The sequence below is a fragment of the Bubalus bubalis genome, chromosome 7 (assembly GCF_019923935.1).
Source record: "Bubalus bubalis isolate 160015118507 breed Murrah chromosome 7, NDDB_SH_1, whole genome shotgun sequence".
Taxonomy (NCBI): Eukaryota; Metazoa; Chordata; class Mammalia; order Artiodactyla; family Bovidae; genus Bubalus; species Bubalus bubalis.
In genome coordinates, this window is record NC_059163.1 from 7,451,701 (window position 1) to 7,472,472 (window position 20,772).

The 20,772-nt window shown below is 35.6% G+C and overlaps 1 protein-coding gene across 11 annotated transcripts in view; it reads right to left on the reverse strand.

Annotated features, from left to right (window-relative positions):
- The window catches only part of CPEB2 (cytoplasmic polyadenylation element binding protein 2), a 68,865-nt gene that overhangs the window by 22,187 nt on the left and 25,906 nt on the right, over window positions 1–20,772 (reverse strand). For 4 of the 11 annotated variants that reach the window (XM_025289687.2, XM_025289684.2, XM_025289682.2 and 1 more), the window contains 2 exons: window positions 11,272–11,322; window positions 3,728–3,751 (listed from right to left, as the gene is read on the reverse strand). The exons of 4 other annotated variants lie outside the window; for them this stretch is intronic. In XM_025289687.2, coding sequence (XP_025145472.1) covers window positions 3,728–3,751; window positions 11,272–11,322 — 75 coding nt within the window. The remainder of the gene's footprint in view (window positions 1–3,727; window positions 3,752–11,271; window positions 11,323–20,772) is intronic. 3 more of the 11 variants (XM_025289688.2, XM_025289685.2, XM_025289683.2) reach the window with 1 other exon arrangement.

Consider the following 20,772-nt stretch of genomic DNA (forward strand, 5'->3'; position numbering starts at 1 on the left):
AAAATCTACTGAGTAAAGCTTTGGGCTTGCCTGCTAGAAAAGACTGCTTTGTGGTTTTTAGTTTCACTAACTAAAATAGATTCTTTATTTCTGTTATTTAACATAATTCTATATATTTTTACTCCACTGGAGTAGAGCAGCATTTTAATCCTGTACCTATTATTGTATTAAAAGGACAGGCTGAAGTAACAGAAATATTTCAGATTGAGAGATAGTGCTTAAGTTACACTTCACACTTCTTTCACAACCTCCAAACCTACTCCAAGCTCAGACCAGTATGTTCACTCTCTGAATGAAATAAACATTGAAAATATAAGATAGACATAAGAGTCTTTCTCCTTTCTAATCCTGGCCCTCAGGCAGCACTGTAGTAGAACTTTTTATGGCTTCCAGGGTACAGAAATACATAGAGGAGTACTTTGCCAACAAAGGTCTGTCTAGTCAAGGCTATGGTTTTTCCAGTGGTCATGTATGGATGTGAGAGCTGGCCTGTGAAGAAAGCTGAGCACTGAAGAATTGATGCTTTTGAACTGTGGTGTTGGAGAAGACTCTTGAGAGTCCCTTGGACTGCAAGGAGATCCAACCAGTGCATTCTAAAGGAGATCAGCCCTGGGTGTTCTTTGGAAGGAATGATGCTAAAGCTGAAACTCCAGTACTTTGGCCAACTCATGCGAAGAGTTGACTCATTGGAAAAGACCCTGATGCTGGGAGGGATTGGGGGCAGGAGGAGAAGGGGACGATCAAGGATGAGATGGCTGGATGGCATCACCGACTCGATGGACGTGAGTTTGAGTGAACTCCAGGAGTTGGTGATGGACAGGGAGGCCTGGTGTGCTGCAGTCCATGGGGTCACAAAGAGTCAGACACGACTGAACGACTGAAATGAACTGAGGGGCAGGATACAAACGAAAAGCAGGGGAAGAAATCTTTGCTTTTCTTAATCACTTTTAGCATATTTAAATTTTGATTATTCCTAAGGTATATTTCATATATTAGTATCCACAGGCAGTTTGATTTAAAGTTCTTATATTGACATTACTAAAGATATTAAAATATACACATTCATTTTGGTAGTAATTTAGTTTTTACTACACTCAAGTGGGAAATCTTTTAAATGAAAACAGCTACTCTGTGCCTGAGCTTAAAGGTGAGTCAAAAGTGACAAAAGAAGAAAAAAATAGTTCTTCTTAAACTAGACTATAAAGTCAAAATGCTTGTGAAAATAATACTGTCCATCCAGCACACACTGGTAAAAACAGCAATGTCTTATTTTTTGGCCAAAATTGTATCAGCTCAACTGTCACACATTCCACATCAACAGATCTGATGCACATGAGAGTTTTTTTTTTAGAAAAGAAAAATGACTAAATAAATGGACTTCTTTTGATGGACCAAATCTAAAATATGAAACCCATAAAAGCAATCTTTGATAGTTAAAAGGTTATCAGTGTGATACTGCTATAACATCTAGCATAGGAAGAGGAAACAGTGAATAGAAAATAGGAAGAAAGCCAGGCTACTTGTTGAGTCACTCCTTTAGCATGTGCTTGTTTTTTTTTAATATATTTTATTACTTACTGTGTTAAAAGTACTTTCAAACTCAAATAAGACCTCTCAATAGTTATTTCTAATGGGTATACTTTAAAAAAATTTATTGAAGTATAGTTGATTTACAATGTGTTAATTTTCTGTTGTACAGCAAAGTGACTCAGTTATACATATATGTGTGTGTATATATGTGTGTGTGTATATATATATACATATATATATATTTTTCGTTTTCATATTCTTTTCCATTCTGCTTTATCACAGGATATTTTCATCTGACTAGCAAATCTAAAATTTTAAAAGCAGACTCCTAGGAGGAACAACTAGAAAAATTACTAATGCTATACAACGTGAGAGGAAAAGTTATCCACCACCATGCCCTACCCGCCTCACTCCAGCTCTTGCTAAACTAAGCCAAGTAAGTATAACAACGTCTGTGCTACAGAAGGCTTCTACCAAAAGCCTTTAAACCAAGTGAGAGTCTTCTTTCTTCCAATGCTGGGAGGCAGCTCTGAAGTAGAAGTCTTCGTGGCTCCCAGAGGACAGAGATATTTGAGTAAAGCACAAATTTTTGTTTTTTCTTAATATGGTCACAGTCTACAATTATTAAATTAAGATAAAAGAAGATAAACAGCATGATTTTCCTATACCTTGTTTTGAAGAACTTCCTAGATTATGACATTTATACTGGAGTATACCAAATCAGGTGTATAAATCACACTAAGATTAAAAGATGAAACGTGTATAAAGACAAGAATCCTAAATTGCTCTACAGTTTCAAAAATACCTAAAAACACAGATTGGTAAATGGGCTTTTTTCAAGACAACTAAATTTCCATATTAAAATACCACAGTGAAATAAGATAGTCCATAGAACTGAAAATAGGTGCTAAAATTCTCAATTTTTTCTCCTCTTCTCAGCTGCTAGTAACAATCTCTAGAAAGTTATTCAGCTTCAGTTTTCTAAGTCATTAGTCTCTAAATCCTCTTAATTTTTTAGTTAGAAAAATAAAGAACCAAGAGAGTCAGTGAAGCATTTCAAGAAACTAGATTCTGAAAATGAAGTTAAATTCAGACAATGTTGAAATACAAAACTGGAAATACTACTGACACGTATAAAGTACTAGTTTCTGTCGTCAATGGTGACAGTTTTGCATGTTTGTTTTCAAAGTAACACACTCATGACTAGATAAAAAGAATTTGAAGCGCTGGCACACATATATAAAATTTATTAAAAGGCACTGTTATTACTATCTATCCTCCACGGCTCCAGGAAGAGTTTACAAGCTAAGGAAAATCCTTTTCCATGAGTACTGCAGTTACTGGCACTTACAACAACACATAAGTAGTATGGCTATTCATCACTTAGAGGATAATCTAGTGTAAAGTTACTTTTACTTCTTCTCATCCCATCATCACATCTACTTTCCTTCCTATCAATTTCTGCACATGAAAAAGAAAAGCAAAGTTTAAGCCACAGAAAATGTTAGCTGCTTTCCTAGGAAGCTGAACAGAGCAGCGCTGCATAGTCCTAGTCTTTTCCTTAAGAAAACAAGAACCCAAAGGGGAAGACTCTTGTGCGAGAGAGAAAGTATGTGTATGTGTGAGAGAGAGACACAGAGAGAGAAAGTGCATGTGTGTGTGGTGTTAGGACAGAGAAAGAGAGGATTATTTTAAGACCCAGAGAAATATGAGCACATGATTTCCATATATCAGTGTTAATAGTAATCTGTTTGGTATTTGCCATGTTCAACTGGATCAAACATAAAACTAATAAACTAGAGCTATAAATTATATACCATAGATAAGACAATCAGTTACAGATTGAGAGAGCAGAAAATTCATATTTCATGTCACCTTCAGTAGTATCTATAAAACACATCTCTTAAAACACTATAAACAGAAGGTTTATCTTAAAAGATACACAAATGATTTAAAAAAGTTAAAATCTAGACATTTATAATGGAAAAATTTATTAAATAAAACCATATTAGTATGAAAATGTACCTTAAAGGTTAAGCTATTTAGGGTTCAAAACTTGGACAAGTAAGTGTGCAAATCAAATCACAATTTTTCAGTGAGTTTCCAGACATTGCATAATAAATCTGGAATAATTACAACATTGATCAGTAAAACCCAATTAGAAACAGTTATACCATAGCAAACAGAAATGAATTACCTCGTCTTCGCCCATAACTCCTCGCTGCATGTAAACAAAGGACAAATTGTAAAATGTCAGAACTAAAAATAAGCCCACATAAACAAACATTTATGACATGGAAAGCTATGTGGGCATCTGGAAATTAGAACTACTTTGTCTTAAGAGCTACCTCAATATCATCACACAACATGTGCATGGTATTTTAATATTTACAAAGCACTCTTTTATGTGCCATCTGAACCATATAAAAACTGTGAAATTAACTGGAAATACAAAAGTTATTCTCAATTATGTTAAAACTCATGAATAATATTTGTTTCATCTAATTGGGATAGGAATATGTAACACTTTATGGTTAAATAGCATCCCAAATATTTTTCCCAATGAATGAAGACAACTTGAATTGAATCCTTACTTTTCTACTTATTATAAAAAGTGACACAGCATATAATGTCCAACTAGTAATTCAGGTCAACATCACTTTTTATGCAAAGCCCTGCATGGAAAAATAACTGGAAGACACGTAAGAGTGAAAAAATAAAACAATATTGAACTGGTCCGCTGAAGTTTACAGAGCTTAGATAGACAGAATCCAAGACTCATGTTCAAACTTGCCTAAGTGAAGAAATGATCAATGACAGACTAATGATGCTTTCAATCTTTCTGGTACATTTTATAACAGCTAAGTGTTTATTGTCTCCTCATCTGGAGTAAGAGGGATTCCAATACAAACTATTATTAGTATCTTCAAAAAACAGTACATATGTTAAACCTTTAACAGTGTAAAGCAGAAAGTATTTCAACCTATGTTACTAGCAGTTTACTGATTCCTCATGGAGAAAAAACACTGCAATTTATTTTTATTTTTTTTTTTTATAGGTTATAAGCTTTTATTTTTTTTTAATTTAATTTAATTTAATTTTTTTTAAATTTTATTTTATTTTTAAACTTTACATAACTGTATTAGTTGAGTATCAGTTTGATAAAATCTACAACTTGTTTTTAAATAACTTAGCTCCCAAATCCAAGTATACTATGAGTATTTCTACTCTAGAATTAGCAGTGAACCAAAAATAACTGTCAAAATCAAAATCTTAATTCATATTCATTGATTTTTTTTAGGTCTGGGAAAAATCTGTTACTGAAAAATTTCAAGTCAAAATATATATTAAAGGTTGTCAGAAATGTAGTCTCTCCAAAGGTATGAAATTTAAAGGTCAAAGGAAAACATTTTACATCATTAAACACATTCTATTGTAGAGATTTTACAAAATTAAAAAAAAATTATACTAAGGCTTTAATATAAAGAAGTGTGTCTACAGGGTAGGGTTACAGTCTTAGTTCCCCTATAATAAAAAGGGGAGAACCAAACTTGAAAAGTCTTAATCGTTTTTATTTCAAGAAATAAGCCAGTAAATGTAAGGTTTGTATTAGTCTTTTATATAAAGTAACTTCATTAACATCCCTGCATTTTACTGTCTTTACTTAACGTATACTGTATGTACAGACTGTTGTCTTTTCTTATATAAATGCAGACTTAACCTGTCCATGAGCTCCAGTTAGCTCAAAACCTGGCAGATTTACCTCACCTATATACACATTTATATATAGCTTACCTCTGTGTGTGTTTATGTATATATACAGATTATATTAATATATAGCTTAACTGATCTATATATTAGTTTTGGGTGAGGGTAGTGGTAGAAGTGGCATTTGGAATTTTGTCATCTAGGTCTTCTGAGACATGTAGTCCTTAAGAAAAACAAAAGGTCTCAAAGAGACTGACGGTCAACTATGGAAAATCAGACCCTAGGAATTATAAAAGGAGTTATCAAGAACAGGCTATGGAAGCATGAATTCCCTGAAGTCTTTATAATTGTATTCAGCATCAAAGTGGTCAACAGGCCCCAAAGCACTTCACAGTTTAAATCAAAAGTTGGGCTTCCTGCTTATCTAAAGGCATTAATCTAATATAAATTTGCTTTGGGGAATTTCATTCATGGTTGTAGAGGGTCAAATATTCAAAAGAAAATAAAACTTTTCATCAAATTTAAAGTCATATTATAAAATTATGATTAAGTAATAATGTACGAACTCTAGGAGACAGTGAAGGACAGGGAAGACTGGTGCACTCCAGTCCATGGGTCACAAAGAGTCAGACATGACTTAGCAACTGTACAACATAATTCATGATCTATTGAGAAAATTAATGACATCAAAACCAGTTTATGGTCTTAGTTTTTATGTTCTTAGCTAAGGCTAGTCAACATTGAAATAGTGAAAATATGTACAAATGTTCACAGCATCTTAGGTTTCATCTCATTTCTAGGCTTGAACACATTACTTAGAAAGTTTCTCCAACTATCTCATACCTGAGGAATTTTAGAATCCTGTAAAGAGCTATTGCCCTTATTTCTTGGACAACTCTCAGATTCCAAGTCTCTACATTACCAAAAATAGAACTGACTGCAGATGAAGCTAAACCATGTGAAACATTCCCTATTCCCTGTCATGGAAATAACCAATCTCCTACCATTATGCTAACCAATAGTGTGTGTACTCAACTTTTCCTACTAATATTTCTATGTGAATTTCATGGATATGTTCCACTGTAACCAAATCAGAATTATCAGAAATCCTCAGTGAGAAAAGAAAATCATTATAGGTCTAGTAATCATTATGTTTTAATTAAAACAGACTTCTTTAAGCAGTATGCCCCTCCCAAACTCATTTAGAATATGATTTAGAGAAAAAAAAAAAAAAGCAAATAATTTGTAGTATAAAAACACTGTACTTAGAGTATTAACTTTCAGGTACATAGATATATAAAGCATCATAAAAAAGTGAGGAACTGGCTATTTAACATACATTTGTATATACATATGTATATATGTATGTATGTGTGTTACAATATATATTATAGACACACACATACATATTTCTTTGTTTTCAATGAAGGTAATAAGGACGTGAGAAAAGCCTGAAGATCCTTCCTATACAAGGGATGTTACGGTTTGGTCCTGGTTACCAATAATCTGTTTAGATCCTAACCTGCAGCTACTTAAAAAGAAACAGGATAATTCTAGCCTTCTCCTTAGGACCTTTGTGCCCTTAGGTATTTACTCTCAGCAACAGTCTGTGGTACCTGAATTACTGCAACTGGAGGAAGGGACAGGTCATACCAAATCAGCTGGAAATATATTTAAAGGTTAACATTTTCTTGGTGTGAAGCTAAAGACATTATCCCCCCCAATCACAATCCTTTTCAAGATCCAAAATAAATCTGCTATGATCTACTTCACTTCCATTAGCATCAAAAAAAGAACTGATTGCATACTCAAGATTCCTATTTTCATGACTGAATATACTTAAGACAATTTCATTACTGAGTACATTTTCTTAATTAAAAGATACACATTATTTCCTCCTAAAATAGAACAAGCTCTTGATTACAAACATGGCTGTATGTGGTTAATCACAACAAATCTGAATTTCAAACCAGCTTGCTACCCCCTCCCCACACTTCTGCTCTGTTCCCCTTTTGAAAAATCACATGTACTAATAAAAATGTAAGCTATTTTTCGTGGGAGACATGTGAAGGGAGTACAGTAATAGAAACAAATACTCCAATGATGCACCATTTTGTATTACTTCTAGAAAATATTTTTTTTCACTATTGTTAATTAAAAATGTAAGATTTATACACTTAGAAATACAAACATTAAAGCTGTCATTCTAACATTAGCCAGTAAAACCTTTGGTTTTTCGACAATCTACCCATTGCTATATAATGCAACTTCCCTAAGGTATTTCTAGATGTTAAAGCTAGACTCTTCTACAATATCTGAATTATTCAATAGTGGCAGTGTTCACTAGTCAACTGGATTTCTAACTGAATTGAGGAACACGGTCTATTGTAGGAGCCTATTTGCAGTTATATTCTATGACATTTATTGCTGTTAAAATCTGTTAAAAAAAAATCTAAAGAACAACTTCACGAGACATACAGGTATGGGATTATAACTTTTTCTATATCTGAGTAAACAGAGGCTCAGAGTTAACGGATTTGCCAGGGGTACTTCAGAGTTTCACCTATTTTGACCAACTTCCTGACCTTTACTCCAGTCCCTGTTTATTCTTTATTATCCCTTATTTAAAAGGAGTATTTACATGTTTAGCTATCATGCTAATTACTCAGGAAGGTAGAATCACAAAACTTTTACATTGTCTGCCTTATCTTCATAACCCCTAGACCTGAGTTTATATATTATCTTTTAATGGACTCAAGCCTAGCACCACTAAGAACATCACAGATTTCTGCCAGTACTGTATTAGCTAAGGAATGATCTTAAACTGTAATAGGTGTGTGTTTATTTTAATGTGCATTTGTGAACCATCAAAAGTCATCTTGGGTACCACAAAGGGTAAGTGTATCACACTTGAGAAACACTGCCTGAGGAATCATTTTACTTTTATTGACTCCCAACTTTGAGCTTCTTCCAAATGGTTCTAGTCAGGCTTTCCGAAGTAACGTAAGTCTTTGTCCACTATAAATAACTTCCTTCAAACACCTGAAAATTCCAGTTATGTCTTCTCTTAATTTTATATTCCCCAAACAGATCCAGCTTCTTCATTTATGCACAAGACACGATTTTTACTCTTTCAAAGTCGTTCTGTCACTGTTATCACCCATTACCATAACCGACTTTTACTGTCAGGAACCGTTCTAAATACTTCATGTGAATGAAATCACTCACTTCTCGCAAGATCCTTCTGAGGCAGGCAGAATGCTGTCTCTCTTTTACACGTGAGGACTCAGAGACAAAGGGAAGTTAGGTAAACTGCCCAAGGTCACACGGTTAGAAATAGCAAACTTTGGTTTAAACCCAGATAACCTGGCTCCAGAGTCTGTAATTCCAACCACTGCCAACTACTGCTAAACCACCACATGGAAGAAATACTGATGTAGAATTTATTACCAATATTGATTTTAAAGATCAATAATATCAGCTATGCTTGTTGGTTAAATAATATTACTAAATCAGTTGCCTAATAGTGAGTTAAATTTGTGACAAACTAAAAAGAGCAACAATTTAAAAAGCAGGTCTATGTATTGAGATGCTATAATTTCTTTAATCAATAATATTTCATAATAACTCAGTGTAGGCAGAAGTTTGGTATTAATATCACTTAATTCTCACTTCTCTCTTCAATAACCTTGATGTCTACAAAAAACCCTACATTCTTAACATTTAATACTTTCTTACCCTATAAATATACCCTATTTTCTGCCCTTGCTTTTCCTCTTAACCAAGGATCCCAGATAAGCAAAGCATTCTTTTTTCCTCTCTGGATCCAGTTGTTTCTACTAGCCTAAACACTTCTGATGTCCTAGATTCATCATCATTTTTCTCCCCTGGTCCCTTGTCAGAAGTTCAGAATTTCCAGGATGGCTTACTGTACTGAGTATGTACTATAACTCTAAAATGGAATTCTGTAAAGGATGCTAACATAAAAAATAAAAACAGATTTGTCCATAAGATGTAACTCCTGCCTGCCTTAAATTTATTATTCTCCAAACAAATCCAACTCTTTCATCTATTCACAGGACATGATTTTTTTTTTGAAAATATATATTTAATAAAATATGACTAGGTCTACTATGTGATGGAACACTCAACATCTATATTATTTATAAAGGTTTTAGACAACTGAAGAAGTCAATTAGTTTAATACTGTTTAGTGCAACCGAAAGTATAAACTGTAAAAACAGTGTGGCTACTAAGCTCTGCTCACATAGAACCAACACATTCTATTGTGATTACGATATACTTCTGAATCATTCTATTTTACTATGTATTCAGCAGTCTAAGAACATCTGTGAATGATCTAACAAATTATCTCATACAGCACTTTCCTTCAGATAGACTTGAACAGAATACGTGAAACATATGCAAATTCACTTTTCAACTGAATAGCTTTTCTTAGAAGTTAAAAATAGAAATGTGAATGACCTTTATTTACCACACAGACTGTTCCAAAAGAATTTAAGGAAGTCAGGATCATCAGCATATTAAAAATGTATCATTACCTAAAGTTACTATTTTATAAATCAAGCCATAAAAGTAATAAAGATTATGATCTATTTTCTGTTTTGTAAACTCAATTTCAACAATATAATTTTCAATCACAGATTTAGAATTCAGAGACCAGCTGCTTAAATGATGATATGGTTTGTTAATTCCATGGTAGAGAAAAGGCCGCATGAAGAAGTCCTGGAATGTAATTTTTAGTGCCTCTATGGTCAAAGTCTATGGACTGCTAGATCTCTGTAAGGCCTGGCGTGAACATGACCTCAGTCTAGAGTGCAGAGTCTGTTAATACTGTGACAATTCTACTTCTAACCATCCTAGAAGATCCTCAGGAATAAATAAACCAGTGATTCGACAAGGCTAGCATGTGGTGGGTGCTCAGTACAGAAAGGTCAAATGTTGAACAAATCAATCTGTCACGTCACTTAACGCTTTGCTTCTTCAATTCTTCTTTTATTCCTTAATCCTATCTACCTTGACTATCTCCTAGGTAGCCTAGACTTTCTTCCTATCTTTCCATCTTTACTTAATATTAATTTTTACTTAACACTAGGGTTCACATGGTCTAGCTTCACACTGGCTGTTTTTTCACTCTTTGTTTCTCAACTTCATTGCCAACTTTTTTCAGCAAAGCTTTAGTTGAAGAAGTGTCAAGCCACTCTAGCAATTAATTATGTATTTTAAAGGAAGTCCTATACTATCTTTACCATTCCTTCTTCATCCTTCTTCCCTCTTCTCAGACCTGCCCCCTGAACACACTCTACAATAAATAAGTGACCTTTAAAATTAAAAAACAAATAAATAAATAAAAGCAACCTTTGCAAAGGGTATTTTAATTCTGCTGTGTCTACTCAAAAGTCATGGAAGTGCTAGGTACTGTGACTCCAAATGCAATATTTGTCCAACAGAAAGAAAACAACTTTAATGAAAGTCTATTTATTCTTTTTCATGAGAGTAAAATTCACTGTGTAAACTTTCTAACTAGAATAAATTAAGTATGACTACCATATTTAGAGAATCACCAGTATATTTCCTAGTCGAACATAAACACAAGTATTATAATATATAATAACAGTTTCTACACACTTTGTAAATAGCATCTCATTTCATTCTCATAATGAACTTTGAGACTGCTATTCCCATTTCACAGATGGGAAGCTAAGGCACATGGAAGTTACTTGACAAGTTAATACAATAAACTGGAAGGCTGATACTCAAACTCAGGGCTGCCTCCGTAGTCATAGTCATTGAATTAAATCATGCTGTCACAAATATACTTCAATGGCTGCTTTGCCAGTGAGAATATGCTCAAACTCCTAATTCTATTTTCTATACAGGAAAAGTTGCAGCTTCATTTTTATACTTATAAAATGATTAACTTGTATGTATGGGGAAGGTTTAGAGAAACATGTATTCAGTCATCTTTATATACATCAATTGAAAACATAAAATGTTTTTATAAAAACTTACCATTTAACATCAATAGATTGTCAGTTCCTGGATGTGGATAGCTCAATCGACCTTTAAAAAGATGGGAAAGGGAAGTTTGAAGATTATGGAGCTATTTGAAAGGCAAAAAAAAAAAAAAAAAAAGGGAAGGGGAGTAAGGAGAAGAAATTTACTGAGCACAGTACAGTTATTCAGGAATAAAAAATTAATGTTTAGTTTAAAGTGTATTAACTGAAACTATCTTTGGAAGTTGAAAACAGTGAACTTTAGTTCTCAGAATATAAGAGCACAATGTGATTTGGGAGCAACCCTTACAGAATCAAGTTTTCTTTTTTTGGAATGTAAAAACAATGTAGGTATCCGAGTCTTTCAAACTTAATACAGGATGTGAAAATTAAAAAAAAAAAAAAAATTCTCAAATCTGTTTGTAATTCTCTCTAAAGATCTATTTTCCCAAAAATCATATTTGAAGGACAGAAACTTATATTCTTAAAAAAACACAACAAAATGTCAAAAAAAAAAAAAAAACAAAGCCCCCAAACTCTTCTCAACTTGCTCTTGAATTCAATATGATTTTATAAGCTGAATTTAAATAAAGCTTAATAAAAGCATCTTAAAGGTTTTACCACAAATAAATTGGAAATTTAACAGTTTGATATTGTTCAAAGTTTATAAATGAGACAAAAATAAAAACATAAAAAATGCAAATATTAAAGCTTAGGAGTGTAATATTTCTTTTTGAGTCATCCTTCATTAGGGAATTTTGCATTTAGAAAAATACAGAAGGGACGACTACTATATACTGCTGTGGAAGAGAAAAAAGTTGTACATGAACAACTGCTGTAGTTTTACATCATAATATTTATTTGATTAAATCCCAATAGTGAGGATGATCATTTGTTTGTAGTCCATGAAAATAAAGGATTTTCCTCAAATGACTGAATCTCTGATAGACTATTAGAAAGGTACATTAAAATCTGCTTAGAAAACTTTGAAAAATTAAATATCTGTGAGACTGCATTCTAGCAACTTTTAGCACAGCCCTTGAAAAAGACACTACGACAGAGTGCAGTGTATTGATACCAGAGGGAGAAACCAATGGCTGTCAATGAACCTGACAGGATTTGTAGAGTACAGAGTAACTGCATGACCTTTACCGCCTCAGCAAGTACTTTATACTTGAAGGGTCCTCTCCAAAATATCCCACACAAAACAGATACTTTCTACTGGCTTTTAATTATGAAGTTAAAGAATTTTATCATCTCCAGTGCAAGAGCAAGTAGCAAAGGTAATCCAATTCTGACATTAAAACAGATAAGCAGATATATACAGATATATAAGATACTTATATAAGTATATAAGGTACTTATATAAGATACTTATATAAGTATATAAGGTGGTTATATATCTGCAGATATATAAGCAGATATATGTATACGTATCTATACACATAAACACACACACATCATCCGAGTTCTAATTTAACTACACACTTCATTTTCACACTGAACTTAAAATAAATGTTTCTGACCTTCAAAGGACAATTTACCAGCCCTTACTGACTCCTAAGTTTCATGCAGCATGACATTAGTTAACGGAATGCCATACAAGTAAGTTTATTGATGTGCTTTAGTATGGAGTGAGAAACAGGAGAGTAAGTACAAAGGGCATAAGATAAAAGAGTTAGGAAGCAGAGCTCTCTTGAACTGGATATTTCAACAGTGTGGAACATTACTTTGAAGGATCATAGTTTATTTTGGAAATATGCCTATTTCTAAACATCTTGTTGCAGATGACCAAATTTAGAGAACAATTTAAGGCTACAAAAAATCACTGTTATACTGAGACTGAAAACCAAAATCCCTAACAAAGTGGCAACCTGTATTGCTCTGTTCAGTATAACAAGTTCATTAGTCTGTACACTGATGCTAAGGATACAAACACTAGTGAGATAGTCTCTGCTTATGATGCGGTAGGTGAGACAGACACAAATAAACAATTCCAATACACTTAGCCAAGGGTAAAGAGTTATGTACAGTAGGCTATATTAAAAAAACAAAAACACAAATGAGTATTTAACCAAGTCCAGGGATTCAAGCAAGATTTCCAAGCAAAGTAAACTAAGCAAAGCCTTAAGCCTAGTTCCACTTCAAAAGACACTCAACTTCCAATTGCCACATAATTATCCTCTAATAGGTTCACTGTTCACTTTATTTTTTATCCCAAGACACAGGTAACAAGATATTTTCATTACTAATAGTCTTTTGACTTCTTGGCTTTGAATGGACTTAAAAGGCACACCTTATGTGAAAAGTTCAATAAACAGATATTCTATTTGCAAATGGATAGATATGCGAAAAGATGTTCTAAAATATAATTCTTCAAAGAAGAAAATCTCTCAAGATAATAAAATACTCCAAATTGAAATAAGCAGATTTAGATTTGTTTTAAAATTACCCAGTTACTTTTCCTCTACCATAGTGAAATACTAATACATCTTTTACAAGTAAACTTTCACAGCTCTGTTTTACATGTGAGTGAGTAAGTGTTAATTGCTCAGTCACGTCGGACTTTATGTGGCCTGCCAGGCTCCTCTGTCCACGGGATTTTCTAGGCAAGACTACTGGAATGGGTTGCCATTCCCTTCTCCAGAGGATCTCCCCAACCCAGGGGTAGAATCCAGGTCTCCTGCATTGCAGGCAGATTCTTTACCATCTGAGCCATAAGGGAAGCCCATCTATTTAACAAGGGGTAGTATTAAAATTACTTTCATTAAGAATCTGCCAATTGACAGTAATAACTGACACTGGAGGTTTTACGGGCTTCCCTGGAGAATGGGATTGGCCTAACCCACTCCAGGATTCTTGCCTGGAGAATTCCACAGACAGAAGAGCCTGGCAGGCCACAGTCCATGGGGTTGTGGAGAGTCAGACACAACTGAGCAACTAACACTTGCACTTGGCAGGTTTATGACGTACCAGGAGCTTTTCTTGGAGAAGGAAATGGCAACCCATTCCAGTATTCTTGTCGGGAGAATCCCAGGGACGGCAGAGCCTGGTGGGCTGCTGTCTATGGGGTCGCACAAGGTCGGACATGACTGAAGCGACTTAGTAGCAGCAGCAGCAGGAGCTTTTCTAAGTCCTTTACAGCGAATTACTTAACCCTCACAACAATCCTGACTTAGGTACCATTATCTTCCCATTTGAAGATAAACCATGCCACAAAAGGTTAAACATCTTGCCCAAGATTACAGCACTGGCAGGATTTGATCCAGGCAGATTAGCTCCATCCTTAATCACTATCTTATACTGTCTTCCTAGCTAATAACAATCTGGATCAAAATATTTGCATTCATTCAATGAAAAAATTCATTCAATGAAAAACTTGACAGAATGATTATGTAGCATAGATAACTTATCCTTTAATACAGAAAAACAAAAAATAGAAAAAAAGCCACATTGCTATAAAACCAGTTTCCCCCTGTTGTCTAAAGGCCTGTGACACAGAGGTAGTTGTAGATTAACACTTGTTTTGTCAATACTAGGACACACAAATGGGCAAAAAGTAGACTTTCCCAACCTTTCTTGTTGTGAAGTGTGCCCATGTGTCTAACGTGTGGTCAACAAATGTAAAACACAACTGGTAAATGAAGTTTCTGGGAAGTATCCTTAAAAGGGAAGCTCTTCCCTTTTCTTGATTGTTTCTCCTGCTTTCTGGAATGCATATGCAGTGGCTCAGCCGAATGAGCCATCTTAGATCATGAGGCAGAAGCTGGGTGTGAAGACTACACGACTGAAGGACCCCGGACCCATGAGAACCACAACACGACTTCTCGGAGTCTTACGTTTATGTAAAAGAGAAAACGCCTATTATATTTAAGCTACTTAGGAGTTTTCTCGGTTATACCAGAACTTTACAGATAAACTCCTCTAGCAGTGAGTTTGAGCAAATTAATTGGACTATTATTTATGAATGTAAAAATATGACAAAATATAGTAACGTCATGATGGTTTTAACATATCTAAAGAAATGGGTATATACTCCCACTTGGTCTCTTTTACATTAAAATACTATAAAATTGAAAATAAATAATTTTGAAAAATCTGTATTCTTAGGTGTTGGTGAATAACTAGAAGACCTACAGTACCTTAAAAATTGTCTTATTAGTCTATTATTATTTTAACAATAGGCATAATACATATACAAAAAGACAATTCATGTTAGCCATTTCAGATGCATATTCAGTTCAGTTCAATTCAGTTGCTCAGTCGTGTCCGACTCTTTGCGACCCCATGAATCACAGCACACCAGGCCTCCCTGTCCTTCACCAACTCCCGGAGTTCACTAAAACTCATGTCCATCCAGTTGGTGATGCTATCCAGCCATCTCATCCTCTGTCGTCCCCTTCTCCTCCTGCCCCCAATCCCTCCCAGTATCAGGGTCTTTTCCAATGAGTCAACTCTTCGCATGAGGTGGCCAAAGTACTGGAGTTTCAGCTTCAGCATCATTCCTTCCAATGAACACTCAGGACTGATCTCCTTTAGAATGGACTGGTTGGATCTCCTTGCAGTACAACGGACTCTCAAGAGTCTTTTCCAACACAGTTCAAAAGCATCAATTCTTCAGCACTCAGCTTTCTTCACACTCCAACTCTCACATCCATACACAACCACTGGAGAAACCATAGCCTTGACTACATGGACCTTTGTTGGCAAAGTAATGTCTCTGCTTCTCAATGTGCTATCTAGGTTGGTCATAACTTTCCTTCCAAGGACTAAGCGTCTTTTAATTTCATGGCTGCAATCACCATCTGCAGTGATTTTGGAGGCCCAAAAAATAAAGTCTGATACTGTTTCCACTGTTTCCCCATCTATCTGCCATGAAGTGATGGGGCCAGATGCATATTACTGCATCAAAAAATACTGACAAATATGACAACTGCATACAACTTACCAACTATAAAGATAAATTATTCACAAGGCAATACTTAAAGATATGTGATAAGTTAAGCCAATATTAGACTATTCATATATATATTCATATATATATATATTTATTGATACGTATCAGCATGTAAGTTCTTTCTCCAAACTACTTACTACCAACACAAAGAACTTATTAGTGATAAAATGATAACATTTATTTCATGTTTCCTTAGATTTATAAACATTCTTTTAAAGTTATAGAAATATGAATTAGAAAGGATAGAACGAAGCAATCATTTCTCCAACATTTCTTAATGCTTGTGTATTCTCAAATTTAAAGCTTCTAGTTAATGAGAAGATAGCCATTTGATGAGTTTAGTTGCTAAGTTGTGTCCAATTCTTTTGTGACCTCACAGACTGTAGCCCAACAGGATCCTCTGTCCATGGGATTTTCTAGGCAAAAATCCTGGCATGGGTTGCCATTTCCTACTCTAGGGGATGGCCCTGACCAAGGAGTTGAATCCACGTTTCCTGCATTGGCAAGCGAATTCTTCACCGCTGAGCCACTAGGGACGCCCACTCGATGTAGCGTCTTACTTCCTTTCCCTGATACCATATTCTCTTGGTTCTCCTCTATCAGCAGCCACTCCTAAGGTCTTCTTTGCAAGTAATTTATGTTCCTCCTCTTCTCAACCCTTAAATGCTAAAGCTCCAGTGGTCAATCCTCAGACTTCTCTCTCTACACTGCTCCCTAGATGACATTGCTGCTAAGTCTGTTAAGTCACTTCAGTCGTGTCCAACTCTGTGCGACCCCATAGACATCAGCCCCCCAGACTCCCCCGCCCCTGGGATTCTCCAGGCAAGAACACTGGAGTGGGTTGCCATTTCCTTCTCCAATGCACGAAAATGAAAAGTGAAAGTGAAGTCGCTCTCTTAGCGACCCTATGTACCGCAGCCTACCAGGCTCCTCCATCCATGGGATTTTCCAAGCAAGAGTACTGGAGTGGGGTGCCATTGCCTTCTCTGCTAGATGACATTACCTGCTACCAAAACTTTATATGTCATCTCTAAGCAGATTACACTCACATTGTATCTCTTAACTGCAACTCTCTACCTTAACTCTTTATTTCCCCAGATTAGTATACAGTACTTTTTCCCAGTAGTTTGCTCATCTCCAAACTTTGGGTTACCTTATTCCCCACTCTGACTAATCTGTGTATAAATCTGTCACCTGTTCTCTTATCAACACAGAGCCCAACCTGACTACTCTTCACCAGCTCCTTCACTGTCTGCCTGGCCTAAGCCATCCCCATCTCATCACAGATGGCCAGAATAACCTCATGGTCTTGTCTCCACTCAGCAGTGATCCTTCTAAAACCTAAGTCAGCTTATATTGCTCTATTGCTTAAAACCCTCCCCCACTTATCTGGCCCCCCATCATCTACCATTCTAACCACAATGGCCTCTGCTATTACCCAAACATAGCAGGAGCATTCTCATTTCAGGATCTGTATACTTCCTCCCCTTTTTGATCCAAAATGCACTTACCTACATATGACCAAAGTCACACCTCTCACTTCAGTTAGGTCTTTAACAGATGCCATCACAGACCATCCTGTCTAAAGCAGCAGCTTCATTCTTTCTCTGTGCCCTTGACACTATGCTTCTGCCTTCAAACAGAGGCAGATTGACAACACTGATTCCTGTTGTCTCTGTCTTTCATTAAACAGATCCATGAGGGCAAGACTGTCAATTTTTATTCCCTACTTTATCTCTAGCATGTAACACAGAGCTTGGTACATAACAGATTCAAATATTTATTAAATGGATGAAAAAAAGTCTCATTCTGTTATGTGAACTATGACCTTGATCTAAAGCACAGTACCTAAATATGCATTTGTATGTGAGACAGGGAAAAGACATTCTCTCAGTGAATGGAGAAAACAAAAAAAAAATCACAAAACAAGCTTTTATCAATTCATTTCTTAACCCCTTAAATATGGGGAGGGGAGGGAAAAAGACAAGTCTTATTTTTGCTCTTTGCCAAGATTAATTTTTCCCATCCCCACAACTGTTTTCTTTTTCTTTAATGAATGCATCCAAAAAATGATCTTCAAAGCCCCAATATTCACAGTTAATGATGCCAACCAATTTCTCATTAGTGATGAGAAAGTTGCTGAACAACAATGCCACACGTTCTGCCAACTCTTTTAAACAGAAAAAAAAGAATCACACATAAAGAGTTTGAATTAGAATAGTTAACCAACTAATAAGAGAAGTGGTATGGTGTGGTGGTTCAAAGCACAAACTTAAGAACTATTAAATTCCACCAGCTACTAGCAATGATATTTAGATATTTATTATTAGTAAGCCACCATAATCATCCAACTGTAAATTAAGGCTAAATATCTACCCTTAGTTGTGATAATTAACTAAATTAATATATACATGTAGAGTTCTGAGAACAGAGCTTAGCATATATCAAAAGTTCAATAAATGATAGCTATGATATGTTATATATTGGGTACATATATTAAACCAACACACATACACAACACTCTTAAATAAGAACTAATTCTTCTTTTTTATGTGCTTTAAACAAGGCATTGCTCCCACTGATTTGGTAGTCTCTTCTCATATTTCTTTCATTATCTACATTTCACCTTTATTTTGAAACCCAATTAGGAAAAAAAAAAATGGTTCACAGGAAGCCTGGTGAAATCCACTCAGAATGTGGTCATTACCAACCTTGAATAACTTCAGTCTCTGCTCAGATCCAAAGGGCAGGACAGTCATTCCTGACCTCACTCCCAAATCTGAATGCATGCCTCATAGAAGCCTAAGAATAAGATCATACAAATGTAGAAAAGACCCTTAGATCCAGATTCCAAGAAAGCAACAGGATCATTCCTTACCTTCATCTAATAAAAGCCATCAGTCTACTTTAGTTTCCAGGAAAATTAATCAAGCTAATTCACTCTTAAATAAGGATCCCATTATAATTTTCTTCACCTAATATTTATAACTTTCAAAACATTTATCCAATTAATACTAGACCATACATTAGGGGGGCTTCCCCAGTAGCTCAGCTGGTAAAGACTGCAATGCAGGAGACCCCGGTTTGATTCCTGGGTTGGGAAGATTCCCTGGAAAAGGGATAGGCTACCCACTCCAGTATTCTTGGGCTTCCCTGCTGGCTCAGCTGGTAAAGAATCTGTCCTCAATGCGGGAGATGTGGGTTTGATCCCTGGATTGGGAAGATCCCCTGGAGGAGGGCATGGTAACCCACTCTAGCATTCTTGCCTGGAGAATCCCCATGGACAGAGGGACTTGTGAGGGCTACAGTCCCTGGAGTCTGTAAACACCAAGGAACATAGAATATGAATAAGTTTCTTTTAAGTATAACCACAGAGAAAGACAAAAACAATAAAGGGCTAAACTTAAGTCGTTAATCATCTGATAAGATAATGTTTTATTGTAAAATCACTTCAATAAAACTGGTACTAACTGATATATGCAATTAAATGTTAAAATCATGTTGCCCTAATGGTCACAAAACTTTAAATTATAAAAGGGTTTATTAACAAAAGTAATACTGAGAATAACAAATGGACAATCAAACATTATCAGTGATAGTACAAACTGACATAAAACTTAAAAATAAATTGGCAAAAGTGGGGGTGGGGTGGGATGATTTAGGAGATTGGGATTGACCCAGACACATTACTATGCATAAAACAGATAACTAATTAGAGCCTGCTGTATAGCAGGGAGCTCAGTGCTCTACAGTGACCTAGATGGGAAGGAAATCCAAAAAAGAGAGGGTTTTGCATACATTGAGCTGATGCACTTCACTTTACAGCAGAAACTAACACAACACTGTAATGCAACTATACGCCAATAAAAATTAGTAAAACAATAAACTTAGTCACGCTTAGGGAATTAAGACTGCTGGTCACCACCATGGTCTGATTCCACAAGAGTGGGAAATTTGTGAACTATCTCAGCAGCAGCAGACATCAACCAAGGACCACAGGTCAAGTAGCAACCAGGCTTTCAAAAGACACTGTTTTAGAGCCAGAGAAAGAAGGATTCCACTTCCAAACTGAGACTCTGCCCCTCACTTATGAGTTTCCTTCCTTCTTACGCTTATTGAGACAGGCTGGGACCTGGGACCCTTTGCTGCAGTGAGCTCACATGCACAAAGGTCTATTTGAGCATCAGAATACAAAGAAACCATACGGAACTAAAAATAAAGTGCCTACATGTGCAGTTGCAGCACATTATGAACAATAAGATACAAAAATATCAAAAACTCAACTGCCACTTCTGAGGCATCAGGAGCAAAAGCACGGTACTGTGCATGATCTATCCCGGCACATAGTGCCTCCAGGGCCACCAAGGGTGGGTGGACCACTTAAGCCACCCCCTGGCCTGACCCACAGATCCACCCCTACCTTCACCCCATTTAAAGGACTAGTTCCCTCCCCCCTCTCAGGGAGCATAGGAGAGAACAGTGAAAATCTGTTACTTGTTTTCACTCCCTTTTGCTATAGCAGGAGTCAAAATAAACCTTGCCTCTCGTGGTGGCTTAGAC